Here is an 18,094-nt window from a genome sequence, read left to right as displayed (position 1 = left end):
TGTGTCCAAGATGAACTCATCTCCCTGAACTTGCACTTCTATGCCCACTTTCCCTAGGCAGCCAGGTCACAGCAGGCTTCTTTCTCCCGGGTGTTTCACAGATACCCCACACTCCTGCGGGACTGGGGCTTTGTCTAGTTCACTCCTGTAGCTCCAGTGCTAGAACGCCTGGTGCACTGCAGGTGCTCAGCAAATATTTGCGGGGTGCCCAGGCTGGGCACAACAAATGTTCTTACGTGCCCACCAGTGGCACCCGCACCCACGGCCACGACATAAACTCATCTGGCAATGACCCTTTTGTCTTCCTTCTTCCCCTTCACCAATTGCTTCCCCAGCAATGCATCTAATAAATAATATGACACATTGCTTTTCACAGTTAAATCTTCAGAAATAGTAAGGAGCCTAAGTTTGATACAGCTTTTTACACACTCCAATAATTCTCCCGTGTTCAATAAACAGAAAAAGGGAACAGAAAGTCAGAATTGGATATAGAATTCAAATTTTTTTCTTTCAAAGACACATTTTATACAATTTTCAACATTTATACTTTCAAACAAAATGAGCCAAAAATACACCCAGCGCTAAAAAAATCAAAACAGAAGTAATACAATTTTAATTTCAATATTTTAAAATACAGAAATTGGAAAGTAAGAATACCAAATACAACTTTAAACAAGTCACTTTCCTCCCCTCTAATAACCAATGTAAGCTATTTAAAGACTTACAAATTTAAAACAGAAGCAAAATAAATACTGTACACTTTCCCTGCCTGCAGGCAAAAGATGGGAAATACTGTTATGAATCGAAAAAAATGCTCTTAAAGCTTCAGCATCCCACTTCCCAGCCACACCCCACTCTGTAGTCGCACAGTGTGCTTCTGGAGTCCAAGGACACACATGTGCACACACACGGACTGCCTACACAAACAGACAAGACACTACTCTGCAGACACCCCAAATAAGAGAGGGTAACAGTCACTGTGGACCACGGGCATTAAAAATCAGTTAAGGAAAGTCAGTCAGGCTAGCAAAACATTACTACAAAACTAATAAATACCATAGCCAACAACTGTCCCCTTTTCAAATTTCACAGATTGGAAACCCCTAAAATCAGTACTACCCCACCGTATCACCTCCCTCTACCCCCATCCCCCCAAAAAAACCTGCTGAAGCACTGGCAAAGTTAGACATTTCACAGTAAATGTGAAAACTCCTTTTATATAATCTCTTCAAATGAACCTTTCACCCTCTTTCCACAGCATGAAACTGTTATGGCTTAATTTATATTAAAAGTAGAAAAGTCTTTTGGGAAGGAAATACAGTCTGCGAAGTTGCACGTGCATTTCCTCATCAGTGCTATTTCTTACCTAACAACTGCATGACTTGCGTTTGCAGTCAGAAGCTGTTTTGGAAAAACTGAGGTTATAGATTTTGATTCAGTCTAACCATAAATGTAAGGCCCTTAGTTTGGTTTAGGTTTCTTTTGCAAGATAAAATAACCTTAGGGTTCACGTAGCAAGTGGCCCCTTAGGTCCCTGACTATAATGTGGAAGTTATATGCATGCTTTGTAAAAATAAGAGGTTACTTATGAATCTTCGGGGGAAGAAATGACTCTAGGCAACGTATGAACTCCTCGTTACACAATCCACTTAATGCTGATAACTGTTACCAACCAAAACCTACCACAGAAACATGAGTACGTCCGGGTTACTTTATTCCTGCAAAATATTATATATTCCAGGACTTATGATCATTGTTTTGGTGAAAAATATTAGGGGAAAATCGCTGACACTTTGAAAAGGAAATGGCCGAACTAAAACTGAGTGGAGGCAAGGTTTATCTTTATGATTAAGTTCCACTTAGGACTGCTTTCTGAAATAAGGAAAAGTGAGCTCAGAATGTCACTGGTCTTGCATAGGTAAGCTACTTGGAGGTCAAGGGCTACGTGGTAGCCAGGGTTTATTAGTGAAACAGTGCAGAGCAGATCAGCCTGTTGGAAGAACCACTGAATACAATTTCAAAAGGGGTTGAACAAAAACCTGGATGTTGCACTTGTTAAGACAAAGCTTTAGGACACTAGAGAGGGCACTGAGGGTGAGAGGGAGGCTCTGCACAGGTAAAGGAGTACTATTTTCCCCTGTCCATCAGACAGGAAAAATAGTATTAAAGAAGAAAACCACAGTCAAACACGATAAGCTAATTGTTTTGGAAATAGGCATTTGCTTCTTCATGACTTTAATTTTTAAAATTCTGCTTATGTAAGGGATATAAAATATCTGACTTTTATGGCATGGTGCTCACTGACTGAGGAACAAAATAAAATAAGGGTAGGGCTTTTAGTAAGGCTACAGTAGGAAAATTACAGGAGATTACAGTAGGAAAATTACTTTAGTCCAACAGCAATGTAGTGAGTATATTTCCTTTCCTTTCTTTCACCTGGCTTCTAGTGAGCCCAGCAACATCATGCTCCACAGGACGAGAGGAGGCTGCACAGCGTCACAGAGCAGGGGCTGTGGCAGGAAGCACGGTCCCAGAGGTCTGGGATCCACTGTGACCCCAGGCAAACCACCGCCCCATCCGAGTTTCGTCTCCTTTATTTACTGGCAACACATTTTTCCTAATGGTCTGATGCTCAACCTTCTCAAGGCAGCTTTAGATGAAGGTCTAGAGCATCTGCAAACAGCTAGTGATCTTTAGCTTCTCTTTTTGGAGGGAGCAATTAGCCTAAAACTTCATGAGAAAAGTGAATTTTTGAAAATTGATCAGATTGACGTAATTAAGCTTTCACCTCAATGTGAAATCATAAAATGCTGATACACTGCAATAGTTACTCCTGGCAGTGGTACACTGCCAGAGTTCATTCATGAACTCTTTGGGGAATGTCTTGTCACTACAGAAAGCATCTCTTAAGAAAAGTGAAAAGAATCTTTCCCTTTGAGGATGTCCCATCATGTCTCCTTTCCTACACTACCACAGTGGTTTCTCGCTCTGCCCAGCAAGCCATGCTGGTCAGCCACACTGAGCTGTCTTTGTTGACTCCCATCTCTGGATCCACCTTGTCTTACCCCCTGGGTCCAGGGGTTGTTGCTAAGTCATTTTAATTCCATGACATTTTTCCCTTTCTCTAGTGCCTGAAGAGTAAGCAGACTGTGGAGCAGTACCATCCTAATTCCTCTTTGAGAAACACCTAAAACTATCTTTCAATTATCTTACGTCATCTTAATGATCACTTGAGGATAAAGATTACTTAATTGAGGATAAACATTATCACTCTTATCTATAAACTATTTCACTTTTCTTTCACTTCAAGCACTAATTTTGATAATGATTCAGCACCTTGTTAGAGATTCTTCAGATTTTTTAGGTAGCATGCTCTGGGCATATATTTGATATAAAACAAATTTTATGAGAAATGTTTTAATTTAAAAATGCATATTAATGTGCATTTGTTAATTATCAGTTGTAACTTAAATAATGATACATTAACTGCAAGTATGAAGTGTTAATAGATTAAGGAATGCTTTTCTATGTTGTTCTTAACTGCATTTTTATCCAAAATAAAAAATGAGAAAACTAAGACTCAGAAAGAATAAGTGACTTATTCAAGGTCACACAGCTGATATAAAAATGGCAGAACTTGGACAAAAATCCAGGTCTTCTGCTCCCTTCCAGGCTCAGCCATGACCCTCTACTGCCAACATTAAATTATTAACCTTTAAAGTGTTCTTTAAATTTTACAAATTAAAATATTTTTACTTCCACTTCTACATAGCATAGTATATCTCAGTTGAAACTAATGAAGTTATGCTTTCTGAAAGTGAATGGGCCCTCTTTTGCTTGAGTTCACTTAGAAGTTAAAATAATACTGCCTATTTCCTGGAGAAGATACCTGCAAGGGCAGAGACCACACTTCAACTTGACATTCCCCTACAGTACTAAGTAGTGCTGGGCACAAAGTAGGTGTTTGATAAATACCTGCGCATCTCATAAGAATAAATACAGTAGAGTTCATTAAAAAGGCAATAATTGGAGTTATTAAAAAACAGAACAGTATCCAAGGTAAGTATTTAAGTAGTAATAAAGATGGGCTTGTTTTTTCTCTCTGAGTTTATAAGATGATTTCAGTCAGAATTTTCAGTTTTGTATGCTTTAAAAATTAACTGATGCTTATGAAGTTCACTGTATTTCTAGGATACTAAACTATTACAAATGCCAGCCTGGTGCTGTTTACATGGTTAACCTATACTGGAGCATTATCTTATGTGACATTAGGAGTTACAGTACAGTGGATAGTAGGTTAACAGAAGTTCCTTATTTGAACCGATACAGGAAAATTATTATCTGCTATTACAATTAAAATTGCATACATTAAATCATAATTGTTTTACATATTTGTACTTGCTTACAACTAGCTGAATGCCACCACTGCTGCCTTCCTAAGCTGCAGGATCTGTATCTGTGCAGTAATATTGTTCGTAAATGAGACTGAGGGAAGGACAGAGGCTGTCGAGTCCGGACATGGCGGCACGAACCTCAGGGTTCAGTCATTCCCACGAGATAAAGGGATGCACCAGAGCCAGGAACTTTATGCGACTAGGAAAGTCACTGGATCTCGGTTAAGGCCGCCTCGGCCCCCAGCTGCTGCGGAGACCAGTGGTGCAGTACGGAGCAGATCTGAGTTAATGCTGGGTGAGATAGTGTAACGGACTGACAGTGGGGACTGAGTTTTTACCAGTTGAGAAAAAGACACATGTATTCGTTTGTTTTAGTGGTTATATGTATTACCTTACTGAAAGCTTTTTTTTTTCAACTTAGCCAGTTAATGGGCTAAAATTTCCAAAAACGAATCCACAGCACCCTTACTTACAAGTTCCGCACACTGTCTACTTAAAAATTAGTATTTACTGGCTTGAGTACAGCAGGTGAACACTGGCCACAATTTTAACTCACAAAAATAAATTGTTTTAATTTTTATAGATGAAGAAAAAATCAGGTAGTTAAAAACACTGATACCTGTGAAAAACGTAAAGAAAGCACAAAATGGACCCAGATCACGATCTGACTGAAAAATAAATTACAGCTCTTATTTCTTAAACCAAAACAAAAACATATTCTATAAACACACAAATGGTGTCTACAGAAAACCAAAACATCACAGTAATGTACTGTGTGGGGAAGGTGGGAGAATCACTCACACGCAGATTTCTGCCATTGTGAGAGCCAGTCACCAAATAGCTGGCTGAGCCTACCCTTTAACCAGTCTTGGCACGGTGCAGAGAGTTTACGTGGGCCGCTCACAGACAGTTAGGGTTTCTGCAAAAATTCTTCCTGATGCCCAGATAGGGCCCAGACTTTGATCCAGTCACTTGGACCAAAAAGGCTATTTCATATTTATTCCATGAAATATTGGAATGAAGACGGAATAAGAAATATCTCTTTGAAAGTACACATTTGAATGCAATTGTGAAAAACGATGTTATAGTTTTTTTCTTCCTTAACACTACACATGATATTAAATATAGAAGAGAAAGTCCTGCTACTTGCTGAGTAAAAAAAAAAAGAATATCATAATATGGCCATATTTATTCTCCATAAAAATAAATTTGATCTTATTTGCCTATATTTTCTTTGTAGGAACTTGTATAATGCTCTATTGTCAGAACTGGCAATATCTCCACCTTCTGCCCCGCCCCCCGAAATCACTTATTTTTAAGCCACGTGAGGGAAAAAGGGAAAATATTCCCTATTATTACCAACTGACATTTAGTAAAAATTGTGCATAAAGGAGATAAATGATAACTTCAAAGGTCAACCACTGAACTCACTATGCACTGGCTAAGTTAGGATAGAAGGAAGAAACTGCGAGAAGCACCCATTTTACTCCAAATCCACGTCTTAAATAGTTCTTTAGAAGGTTAAGAAATAAACTAAACAAACACACAAACACACACACACACACATCCCAAAAGATCTACTCCAACTGCTTGCTTCTACACAATTAATATAATATAGGCCTATTATATTACGGCTTATTATGCAGAGTTGAATAGACTAAGTCAAATCTTATTTTCCAACAAGTTAGGTACACAGAATAAACGTGTCATAAAATATAACCTTTGTGGCAAGTGTTGGTCCTGTCCCCCAACACCAGCACTATGAAGAAGGCCCTCTGTAGTTACAAATGCATTTGAAAAACTAGAAATATGACAATTTAACCAAACTTAGAATACTTTTCCCACAAACAGGAGAAAGATATTAAAGCTGTTCTCTTTGGGACCTAGATCATCAGCAGAAATGAAAATGCAAGAAGCCTTTCTGATATTTAGGGAAAAACTGCAATGTCCAACGAAATGAGAAATGTGGGCTCTTTTCCGTAGCTCTTACACATTGGCTGTGAGAGTGTTTCCCTGCAAAGAGAAGAGTCTTGTGTCGTCACAAATGTCCAGAGTGCAGAGGGGGAAGGCGGGATATATAAGGTCATCAACCTGGATAACAGTATGCACCTTGGATGTTAGCAAAAGCGAAGCTAATAGCTTATAAAAAACATGAAATATATAAAATAAAATGATTTTCATATACATCTTAATTTAAAATAATTAATGCATCAAATCCCTGTTTAAGACTTTAACCTGAATATCAAATTTAAGAGTCTAGACTAGTTACTGTTACCGTGGCTCTTCCCCACATGTAACACCCATACTATCAAAAATAATTTAAAAACCTTCACATTCTTAAATCTAAATTAGTGAGATATTTCTCCAGAAATCTTCCAAATAAATAGCTTTAAAAAAGAAAGAATTTAAAAGCTGTTAACTTTAAAAAAAAATCTGTTAAATAAATTATTGATAATTCTTTACCCTACCACTGAAAATAAATCAAGATACTACCAACAACAAAATGAAATTCAAGCCCTGACGAGAGACCCTTTTCAGTTCGAGGTCTCCTTTTAAGGTTCTACCCTCCTTCTTCCTCTCCCCCACCAGGTCCGAAATGGTTATTGCTGAGTGGGTGTGGCACAGTGAGAATGCAGCATCAGGTTCATCTTGTTCTTCGGGCAGTGTTCTCTACCGGACATGCACGGCGGGAGCTCCGGGCTCCCGCACCCCGAGACTGGTCTCCAAAAGGAAGAGTGGCCCCCACAGCAGCTCCGTCACACAAAAAAACGTGCATGGCCATTTCTGTTCAACTTAAGGATCTTCCCAAGGCGTTGTTTGGCTGTCGCCATTCCTTTTTTTGGACGTTTGCCTATAAAACACCAACAATCGTGTAAGTAATGATGAAGTTATACTTGGTCCCCAGGACCTGGAAGACTCAAAGGGAGGGCTGTGTGGTAAGCAAGGCTTTCAGGTGTTCCGAACGGGCCACGCCACACTCCTGGGTTCCACAGCTTAAACCCTGCGGTCTCTTCACAGGAGGGATAAGGCCCCCCCTCCTCCACAGGACTTCCCCGGCCCTCTCGGTCTGACCCCACCCATCTCTTCGGCATCCGCAGCACTCTGTGCTTCAGCAGCAGCAGACTGAAGTCCTGTTTCTCCCCTTCGTGCTCTGGGTCTTAGTATTTCCTTTCCTCCGACACCATCATGTCGCCTCCCCCAGCTCTGCACGGCTAACCCCTTACCATCTTTCTCAGGATCTACCTCCTCCTCCCAAAAGCCACTCTTGATCCTTGGGTGACTTGGTAGCCTGCCGTCCTCACAGAAACCTGTACATACCGTCATCACTGCGGTGTCCACAGTGCATCAGGCTGTGAGCAACCTGAGTGCAGATACTACCTCGGTCTGAACTGCCACGATCACCATCACACACAGTCAGAATTATACTTAACCTACAAATGTGTAAAAGTTACCTTTCGTTGCCTGGTTGCTGATAGGTGGTGGGTTTGATGCAGGTCTCTTGGTGGGGTGAAGGGGCACTGAAAAGGAAGTTTCACCAGCTGGCCTCTCTGGGCTTCCGCTACCATTACTCATCTGGCACGCCCCCGACGCCAAGCTGGAATTCTGCGTGTACTTCCCATTCTGAAGGCCTGAGCCACTGCTGTCCACAGAATTCCTGCTTTGTACCTTCTGGCTGATTTCTGATGAACCTTCCTTTTTGATGCATTTCTGGCCTCTATTTAGATCCTAAAGAATGAAAATAAGGCTGAATTATTAGGGTTCCTTTAAGGTAAGTGAAGTATTCAACCTCTCCATGCATGATCAAGCCAAGTAAGTAAAGAAATAGACTACTGAACTTGGGGTTTTTAACGTGCAGTAGCACAAAAGACTACCCTTCATGATGGCCATCTCATTCCAAAACCTAACAGCTCTGAAGGAGTCAAGTCTTGAAGTTGCATCATCACTTAAGCCAGGAAGCAAGCCTTATATATGAATGGGAGTGGGGGGCAGGCACGAAGGAAGAAGAAAGAGAGAGAGGAGAAAGGAAGAGGGGAGAGAGAACATGAACATAATTTCAATAAGCCATCCTAAACTCAGTGAGCGTGTGCTGTGGAAGGAAGCCAAGACAAGAGGTGTGGACCTACTGCTTCCTTAGCATGTCACAGCTCCCATACATCTCTCGTGATGTAACGCACTATCTTTTCTCTTTTTTAATCCTCACCTAAGAACACGACTTCATTGATTTAGAGAGGAAGGGACACACATGTACACAGAGACATCAATGTGAGAGAGAAACATCGATCAGCTGCCTCCCGTACACACCCTGACCAGGACTCAAACCCAAAACCTAGGTATGTGCCCTGACTGGGGATTGAACCCACACCTTTTGGTGTGTGGGATGATGCTCCAGCTGCACCACCCAGCCAGGGCACGCACTATCTTTTTCAGAGGTTACTTCTGCAAGGTTCCTCTCTACTGTATTTAAATTGTTTGCTAAAAAACAAACAAACAAACAAACAAACAAACAAATCCCCTAGATCCTGAGCCCTAAATCTGGTTTTCCTATAACAATTCTTCCTTCAGTCTCTTCAGATTACTAAGTGAACTGTCAGGAAACAAACAATGCTACTGATTGGTGGGTCTTGAAATCAACAGAGAGGGTCACGACCAGAATCAAACAGAGAAAGGAAAAGGCAGACTTGAAAAGAAAGAGTATACTGCAGGTGTGAAGGTTCACAAAACTAGTTTTAATTACGTGTGTGATGTAAAATATATCTCTGATTCTTTTTTTAACCTCACTTTCTGTATATCTCTGATTCTGTGGTGGTCAAAAAAGTTTTAAAAACAGCATTAAACACAGACTTGCCTTAAATTAGTCTTATATATATATATGCTTGAGCGTGAAGAAACTGTTACAATTTGACATGCCTGTAAAATATCTCTCGATTATAAGCAGAAGACATTTGTCTCTAAGGTGATCATGCTAATCATCTATCCTTTTTTTTTAATCCTCACCCAAAGATATGTTTATTGGTGAGAGAGAGGGAGCGCATGTGCACAAAGCAGCGATCCAGGCGCTTGCCTCCCATACGCAGATCGAACCAGCAACCTACCTAAGTGTATCTTCTACTTCTTTATTTCCAAAGACAACTATAAAACCAACAGTTAGATTTAAGTAACAGCCGACTTTTAACACTGACCCCTACACTGAGATTATGAACTGCACGCAGCTACAGTGAGGCACTGTAAAATCATATAGTGAGGAACTGAATTCTAACAGTTAAGGGATTTCTTACTTGACCTTTGACTCTGGAGCATATTCTTCTGTTAAAAGAACTTATACCGACAAACCTTCGTCTTCAAAAATAACTTGGCTCTTTTTCTTATTGTAAAAGTAAGTGGTGAGTATTTAGAAAATCTAAGTAAGCCAAGTGAAGAAAATAAAATACCCATAATTCTACTACTCAGAGTGTGCTTGGGGTCTAGGAGGTTTAGGGACCCCACTCTGCCACATGAGAATTTTGATTCTTTCTTTAGCTGTCATTTTCCAAGGTTTGCAGCAAAAGGTCACCTTGCTTTCCTTGCTTGGTGCTATTGGTATCAGTTTTGCTTTTTGAAGGAGCTAGTCTGGGTTCCCCTTGTTTGGTATGAGCATCAGTATGCTGGGACCCTAAGACACAAAGTGTCTTCTCTCAGAGCGGGGTTCCCGTTTGAAGTCAATGAGTGGTCTGAGGTGGGGTGGGGGTGGGGCACTAATCAGAAGAAAATGTCAGCAAAAGTCAGTATTCATAAGGATCATTTTCCCAGAAAGAGAATCTATAACTGTCCTCAAGTTCTCAAAGAAGTTGAGCATCTAAAAATGTTCAAGCAACAATGTCCGATATTAGAAAGAGATGCTCTGGTACTTTCATTTCCTTCCTTTTCATTCTAACTGAACATAACCTAAAGGTGCGGCCAGTACTTTTCAACTACTTCCTTGAATAAACTATTCTTTTCCAGATCACAGTCTACCCATGCCCTTTGCATTAGTCATCATATCCGAATCTCTGGAAATGAACAGTTGTTCAAATGTGCATTTAACTGTAGTTTTTTACCTTCCTAGCCCTAGTAGTTGGTAACTAGTTGCAGTTTAAAAAAAAAAAAAACAGAGTTAATGATGTTAATGACAATTATAAATCTCCTTTTAATATTTCAAACCTTGACTATACCTGAAGATTAAATCTGGAAGATGTATCAAACTGTTTAATCCAGGAAGAAGTCCTCAAGTCCTGATCTTCGGTCTTGACATGGTATCCTAAGGAGAAGTTTCAATTAAATTATCTTCACACAAACTTGATCTTAAAGAACAAAGTTAGCCAAATGTTTAAAAGTGAAAGCTAACTGTTGGTATTTTATTAAAAACGGAGTATGTTAATTCTTTAAATATTTATTCATATATGTTCACCACATTTCTTTCCCTCTCAAAAACAAAACAGTCACCAACTCACTATCTTACACATTAATTCTTTCAATTCTCTCAAAGGCTGTCTTTATATGACAGGTTTTATGCCTGATGCTGGAAGATCTAGAGTAAAATTCTACAGCCATCTGTTGTAGATATAAAACCAAATGCAATACGCACTCTGTAAAAATGATATATTTTCCCGTAGAGAATAAAGGCATATGTTTGTCTGAATTTTGCAGTATTTTCACAGAAGGTTTCTTTTCAAGGGACCAGACAGATTATAGGGAGAATGAATGGTATAGTGGAAAAACATATAAGCCTAGATTTGCATTTGAGTTCTCCCATTACCACTGCACCTTTAGGCAAGTTATTTAATCTCTCTAAACTTCAGTTTTCTTTACATAATAAGCAGAGTCCTGGGGTCAAATTCCAACACCACTGAATACTAATTATGTAAGTATGGGGAAGTGAAATTAACTTCACTAAGTCTTACTTCCTGTATCTGTAAAATTATATTACCTACAGCAAAATGTTTCAAGAATTCAGTGAAACGGATGTCAAACTCCTGGTACACGGGGGACACTTCACTGCGTGAGAACGAACACAACCGCTGTAACAGGCATTTGGTTTGCACCTAACACCAGCTTCTCGCAGTCCTCCTCAGCCGTTCAGGGAAACAAAATTTTCCCCGAAGGGCACAGAGAGGAAAAGTGGCTGTGGCATCACTGATGTTGTCCCTGAGCCTTCTCTCTTCCCTACCACTTCCTCTTCAAGCAGGAAAGACAATATCCTCCATCAGGAAGCTCAAAACTGCTTTTCCTCCCACAAAGGAAAAACTTTGTGGGTGACTGCTCAAGCTTAGCACGAAACATTCCTTCCACTCTGACCACCTTACGGAGGGGAATAATACCATCATCAATAGCAATGATCAAATTACGCTGGTGAACATGACTCTCAGTCCCAGTTCATTTACATTTTGAGTTCTTATAGTTGCATCTTATATAACTTGTCAATATTATGTATTTCGGGGCCAATATGTTTAGCACCATTTCCAACTAAAAATGTGCAATAAGCAGTTCTTATTTACAATCTCAAACCTCAACGAGCATTATAGAGCCATTAAATTGGGGGTCAAGGGTCACTTTGTTCAAGACTGAGTTTGTTTCTTACCACTTTCCACTGGTTTATCACAGCGATACAGCTGCCTAGCCTCGTGGTGACTGCTGTGGCAGCTGCTGGGGTCCTGGAGAGAGCTTCTTTCTCGGTCACAGCCTGTGCTTTGTACCCGCCTTTGTAAACACGTGGAGTAGTGCAGCCCTGCCATGGACAGCATGCCCTGAATAGCCTCCTCCTCTGTGCTCGTCGAGGTAGGACATTCCCTAAACAGCAGTTAACCGAAAACACAAGAGCCTGTTTAGTCTAATGACATTTTGGCAAAATGTGAAACTGAAAAAATGTTTTCGTATTCTTTATATCACAATGTCACGAGACTACGCCATCAGCAGACCTACCTTTTAACTGGAATTTCACTTCTAGATGTCTTCTGGCTCTTCTGAAGGAAGTTCCTCATCACATTAGATTCCTCCTTAAAGTTTGATGATATTTTTTGTTTCTTTTCATCACCTGAACTTTCAGACTCCTCAGTGGTAAAATTATTTTTCTGAGGTAAATTAAATGAAAGCAAAGCTATATAAGAAATCTAGCCAAGTCCATGCAAACTAACAAAAAATACTTTCTCTCTCCAGGGAAAGTTAGAATCTTTTTTTTTTAATCTTCACCCAAAGATATGTTTTATTGATTTTACAGAGAAGATGGGAGAGAGAGAGAGAGAAATACTGATGTGAGAGAGAAATATCAATCGGCTGCCTGCTATACACACCTTGACTGGGGACTGAACCCGCATCCCACATAGGTATGTGCCCTGACCGGCAATCAAATGTACAACCTTTTGTTGTACAGAACAATGCTGCAACCAATGGAGCCACCTGGCCAGGACAGGAAAGCTAGAGTCTTAATTATCATGGAATTATTTCTGTATTTCATATGAAAAAGTGAAATATGAAATACATGGCTTTCTCTAAGGTAAAATGAAGTATAACCTATGAGAAATATGAGAAACATATCAGACAAAGCTACATTCATCAGATGCCAATAGTCACGAGGTCTGCGTGTGTGTACGCATGTGTGTATGTGCCTGCGTGTGTATGTGTGTGTGATTATCACTACAGGGAGAGACCCTGTGCTACCAAGGTCAGGGAGACAGGTGAAGGGAAGTGGGGGTCCGTTTTTACATGAAATAACACACAGGGGCCAGGCTTCAGGGCTTACCAGTGCAGTGCAATCAGGTCCAGAGTCTTCTGAATCAGAAATATCAGAATATTCCGAAGATCGATTCCTGAGTTCTGATTTCACACTTGTATAAAACCCTGAGAAGGAGGAGGGAAAGAGAAGACCATGAGCAGGGTGCTGTCTGGAGTCGGTGCAGCTTCATGAAGTCTTCCCCTCCCCCGCTCTGCCCTCTGCTCTCTTCCACCTTCTTCACTCTCTTCCCGAGGACTTTCTCCTCCGCCGACCAACGTACAGGTCAAAGGGTATTCTAGAAACACTTCTGGAATTTACTGAACGTGATTATGAATTCCTTCTTTGGAAATTTTAAAAATACTTCTTTCCAGAAAATAAAGTCTTCAACACTAAAATAAGCTACAAAAAGTTTTTCAATTTCCTTTTGCTGTATTTCTTCCAATAGATAACAAAAAGATAACCCTCCTAAACCTAAAGAGCATTCACGTAGACAGTGAATTGAACAAGCTTACACACCGGGCCTTACGGCTGCCTTTCTTGCAGGGGCAATACCACAGAGCAACCGCTGACTGGCCACCTTCCCCAGCACGTGAGCAAATGCAGTTACCAACTACAGAAATACCACACGTACCGGAAGTTTGCAGGAATTAAGGTATTCAACACAGATGAAATAATGTTAATTATCTGGAACATTTACTTGTCGAATACCACAATATTTAACTACTTCCTAAAGTTGAAGCTCCCGAGGAGGAGGTATTAGTATTTGACACACCGATGATAACTAACCAATAACCAAGTGGAGGCCCTCTTATTATCAGGTAATGAAGGAAAACAATACATAGATTACTAATAGCTTCAGGTCAGCCAATTATACAGGTTTCCTAGTTCTGAAAACCATATAAATATTAGCTTGAATGATTAGTGAAGTCACATTCAACTTGCAACTGTTTTATTATTTGGAGTAGAGGCCCACAAAATGCAAGAGCTTTCATGTGACCCTTGTAAAAACGGTCGCCAGACGGGCGTGTCACTCACGCTCATCACTGCTCACATCCTCATCATTAAGAAAGCCTTCCCTGGGCCCTGCGGCTCTCTGGGCACCCGCATTCAGTCCCTAAAGGAGAAACTACTCGGAAACATCGCAGACTCCTCAGGAGAGTACCAGAAACAAAACCATCAATCCTAGTACAAGTGTAAGAACTTTAAAATTAGCAAGTTACTTCACCTATTAAGCACGTTAGCAATAACAGACCTTTACAAAGACCATTAAAACAAACGTACTGTTAAGTGGTTTTTGAGATTCTTCATTCTCCACTGCCTCTATTCCTGAACTCTCTTCTACCTTCATTTTTGCCTTTTTTGTCCTCCTCTTATCCTCTTCATTTTCACTATCTACTGTATAGAGACTTTGATCTGCGAAGGGTTGTCTTTCATCTCTGTACATAGAGGGAAAAATACAGTCAAAAATAGTGCAACTGGGCGGCCAAACAGCATCCTCCACCCCCTTCATTTCCGAGAGAGTGGAGGGCCGAGCCACTTTCCCCGTATTTCAGAGAGCTGTGCAACCACTCGGACTGGAAATGCAGTAAACAGAGGGAACCCCCCACCCCCAAAGCTGATTGGCTGGATACTTTGATCCAGTTTACATACTTAATTATCCTTCCGTTTGTCAGCAGCAGTCGTAGATCGTTGTCTTTTGCTCTCCACTCCGGTACCGTAGAAGACGGCTGGAGATGTTTGTTGAATTTGCCGTTCAGTTTAGAGCTCAAGATGTCCTTAAGATGTAAACACAGAACTTAATCTCCGCCCTCTGACACAGCTGCTTGACTAAAGGCACACAGTGTGCCACCGCCTCCGCCCTTGACCCTGCATCCCAGCCTGGGCCGGGCAGCCTCTCGGGCTGGGGGGACAGGCAGCAGTGTGCTGCTAAAACCAAACGGTTTCTAAAACCAAAGCAGCAATGTGGTTCGTCTCTCTATAGAGCCATTAACAGGAACCATATTCTGAAAGTAGGATATAAAACTTGCATAGGGTGAATTCAAAGACATTCCACTTCTGCAGAAAGTGCTGGCTGTGTCCTTCCCAGTTTCCCTGTCTCTGACCTCATCCCCAGTCTTGCCACCAGGCACTGGCAGCAATGCACAGGTCACCACACTGCACTCACTAGGAACAAAGGCCACCAGGCGACAGAAAGGCACACGGTAGCTGGTTTTTAATACACAAAGAATGCTTCCTTTTGTGGTAATTTTTTTCTTTAATAATAAATAGAACCTTTCATAATGTGCTAACTCTTCTCTCATATGGCTATAGGTTAAGGGGATTTAGAACAATAAAATCTTAAAGTAGTATAAATATAGTTACATAGCATTTAAAATATTCAAGAACATTCAATTTTTCTATGCAGCTTTAAAAAATATTGTAGTTCAGAGATACCTCTGTTTTGTTCATTTTAAATGATTGCCTATCCTCTACTTAAGATGTAACATTATGGACGGTACAGACCTCATTGCGAGCTCATTACCATGTTTCATAAGGCCGTATATTGGTTAGATGACTGTCCCCCCACCCTCCCCTTGTCTGTCAGGCCAGCGTTTCTTAAACTTTAATGGGTTTATTCTAACAGTCATCCACGCTGGTGCTGTTGGGTCAGGGACAGGTTTTCTGCACCTGTTGCAGGTGCAAAACTGCTGGCAAAACTGTTCCCCAAATCTGTGTATCCACCTGACTTCTTCCCATTCAGTAAGTGTCCATTCAGATGCCACCACCTGTGAGGCTCTCTGACCGCCTGAGCTAAAGCAGCCAGCCACCCCAAGCCCCCGTATTCTAGTGCCCTATTGTTTTGGCTTCCTTCATTACACTCACTACCAGAACTTGTATTGTTTTAACATATGTCCCTGTCTCTCATCCCCCCACCCTGCGCTAGGATGGAAGCTGCAGGAGAGCAGGGACTTAAGCACTGCTCTCTCTGGGATCCTCTCTAGAGCCTGTAAGGGCACGTGGCCTTGGTGAATGCTCGATCAACATGTCCAGAACGAGGGAGCTCTCGTCACCCTCCTCCCACACTGACGCCCAGGGAGCTGAAGCACTGTCCCTGACATGGTACTCGCTCTGCTAACCCCACAGTGCGAAGGGAAGATTAGATAACAGGAACGGGCAGGCTGTCCTCTTTTTCAAGAACGTGAAGGAACAACCAAGACTCTTCGTAATCACGAAACACAGTACTTGCCTCTTCCCACGGACACATCTCCAGTCTCCTGAGGACCTCCCTGGTGTGGAGCTCCAGGATGTCTAAGTTAGAAGGGGTTCGGACAGTGTGATCGCGAAGCTTCCTCATCTTCCGTCGGGAATGGTATGGGGAAGTTGCTTCATTTGAGGATCGTGAAACTGGACACACAGTAGGGATTCCCTGAGATTTAACTGGTTTGCCATTTTCCTCCTTTAAAAATTAAATTCAGAGTATTTTTATAACAAGGCTACATACATGCCTGACTAGGTGATCAGCCATAAAAATATTTCAGAAAACAAAAAATGTTCAATTTAATTATATAAAAAAAGACCAAATCAGAAGATTAACGGCTTTACTGACACCTTTACTTCCTTTCCACCCCCCTCCCGCCCCCACGTAATTACACACTGTGAACCTATTGCCTTGATCATTTTAAAGGCTGTGCAGTACTCCAGCGCACACTGATAGAACAATTTGTTGGCCTGAAAGTTACTGGTAATTAGTTAGGCTGCTTCCAACTCTTTCCTGTGATGTACATTCTGTCACATGCATAGTTGCATAAATCAGTGATTGCTTTTTAAGGCAAAGCACACATCTATGTAGTTTTGAAAAGTTAAATTTCTGCAAGCATATCATAAAAAGTAGCAATCTACCCTTCCCCATCCGCAACCACTTCCAACTTTTTAAAAAGTCTAGGAACATACACATCATTTTGTACCACCTATGTGGTAAGATATATAATTTACCATGTTAGCCATTTTTACACATAGAATTCAGTGGCATTAAGTACATTCACATGGTTGTCCAACCACCACCACCACCATCTCCAGAACTTGAACATGTTCCCAAACTTACGCTCCGTGCCCATCAGACAGTAATTCCCCCTTCCGCCTTTACCCCCAGCCCCTGGCAACCATCGTTCTGTTTTCTGCTTCTATGAATTTAACTACCTTAGGAACCTCATGTAAGTGGAACTGTACAATATTTGTCCCTTTGTGACTGTCTGATCTCATTGAACATACTGTCTTCGAGGTACATCCATGTTGTAGCATGAGTCAGAACTACTTATTTTATGAGGCTCAGTAATATTCCATTGTGTGGATATGCCATGTTTTGCTTTCCCACTCTTCCATGACAGACACTTGGGCTGCTCCCCCATTAGCTGCTGTGCGTGATGCTGTTCTGAACATGCATATGTGTGTCAGTTTGAGTCCCTGCTTTCAATTCTTCTAGGTTTATGCCCAGCACTTGCAACTCCTGTAGCTGTTTTTGTTGTTAGGTTTTTTCTTTCAGTCATTTGCCTCCAAATTTCTAAATAACATGGATATACTGGCATTTCTTATTTTTTTTACCTCTAGCTATATTACTGCATTCCTACTATGCAAAGCCAAGTCTTAATTCTGGCACACCTCTCCTAAATGGGCACATACTTCCCCTTCCTTCAATATTCAGTATTTAAATTGGACTCAGTAAAAATTATTTGCAACCCAGTGCCATATAACATGTTGTTATTACATTTCCCTTCCTTTACATTGTTTGATTTTTTCCCCTGAATTTATAACTGCCACACTTTCTATCAGCTTGCTTTCTATCTACTTACCACTAATTAATCCCCAAATTCTCCACTAGAAAAATGCAAACATTCAAACACAAGTTTACATTTTTCTTTGGAGACATCTCTCATGGAATAGGATAGCCAGGTAAAGTATAAGACATCCAGGAATGTCTGGATTTCGGGTAAACAACAAG

The 18,094-nt window shown here is 40.9% G+C and overlaps 1 protein-coding gene across 1 annotated transcript in view; it reads right to left on the bottom strand.

Annotated features, from left to right (window-relative positions):
* Window positions 1–590: 590 nt before the first annotated feature.
* KDM7A (lysine demethylase 7A) overlaps window positions 591–18,094 on the bottom strand; it is a 71,334-nt gene continuing 53,830 nt past the window's right edge. The window contains exons 12-20 of the mRNA XM_045855562.1: window positions 16,346–16,555; window positions 14,770–14,894; window positions 14,401–14,555; window positions 13,147–13,244; window positions 12,330–12,478; window positions 11,989–12,197; window positions 10,583–10,668; window positions 7,847–8,120; window positions 591–7,245 (exon numbers count right to left, since the gene is read on the bottom strand). Coding sequence (XP_045711518.1) covers window positions 7,151–7,245; window positions 7,847–8,120; window positions 10,583–10,668; window positions 11,989–12,197; window positions 12,330–12,478; window positions 13,147–13,244; window positions 14,401–14,555; window positions 14,770–14,894; window positions 16,346–16,555 — 1,401 coding nt within the window. The 3' untranslated portion in view covers window positions 591–7,150. The remainder of the gene's footprint in view (window positions 7,246–7,846; window positions 8,121–10,582; window positions 10,669–11,988; window positions 12,198–12,329; window positions 12,479–13,146; window positions 13,245–14,400; window positions 14,556–14,769; window positions 14,895–16,345; window positions 16,556–18,094) is intronic.

The sequence above is a fragment of the Phyllostomus hastatus genome, unplaced genomic scaffold (genome assembly GCF_019186645.2).
Source record: "Phyllostomus hastatus isolate PE091 unplaced genomic scaffold, TTU_PhHast_1.1 phas_scaffold_114, whole genome shotgun sequence".
Lineage (NCBI taxonomy): Eukaryota > Metazoa > Chordata > Mammalia > Chiroptera > Phyllostomidae > Phyllostomus > Phyllostomus hastatus.
The sequence above is the reverse complement of the archived record's forward strand: the minus strand, read 5'-3'. Positions and strand labels throughout refer to the sequence as shown.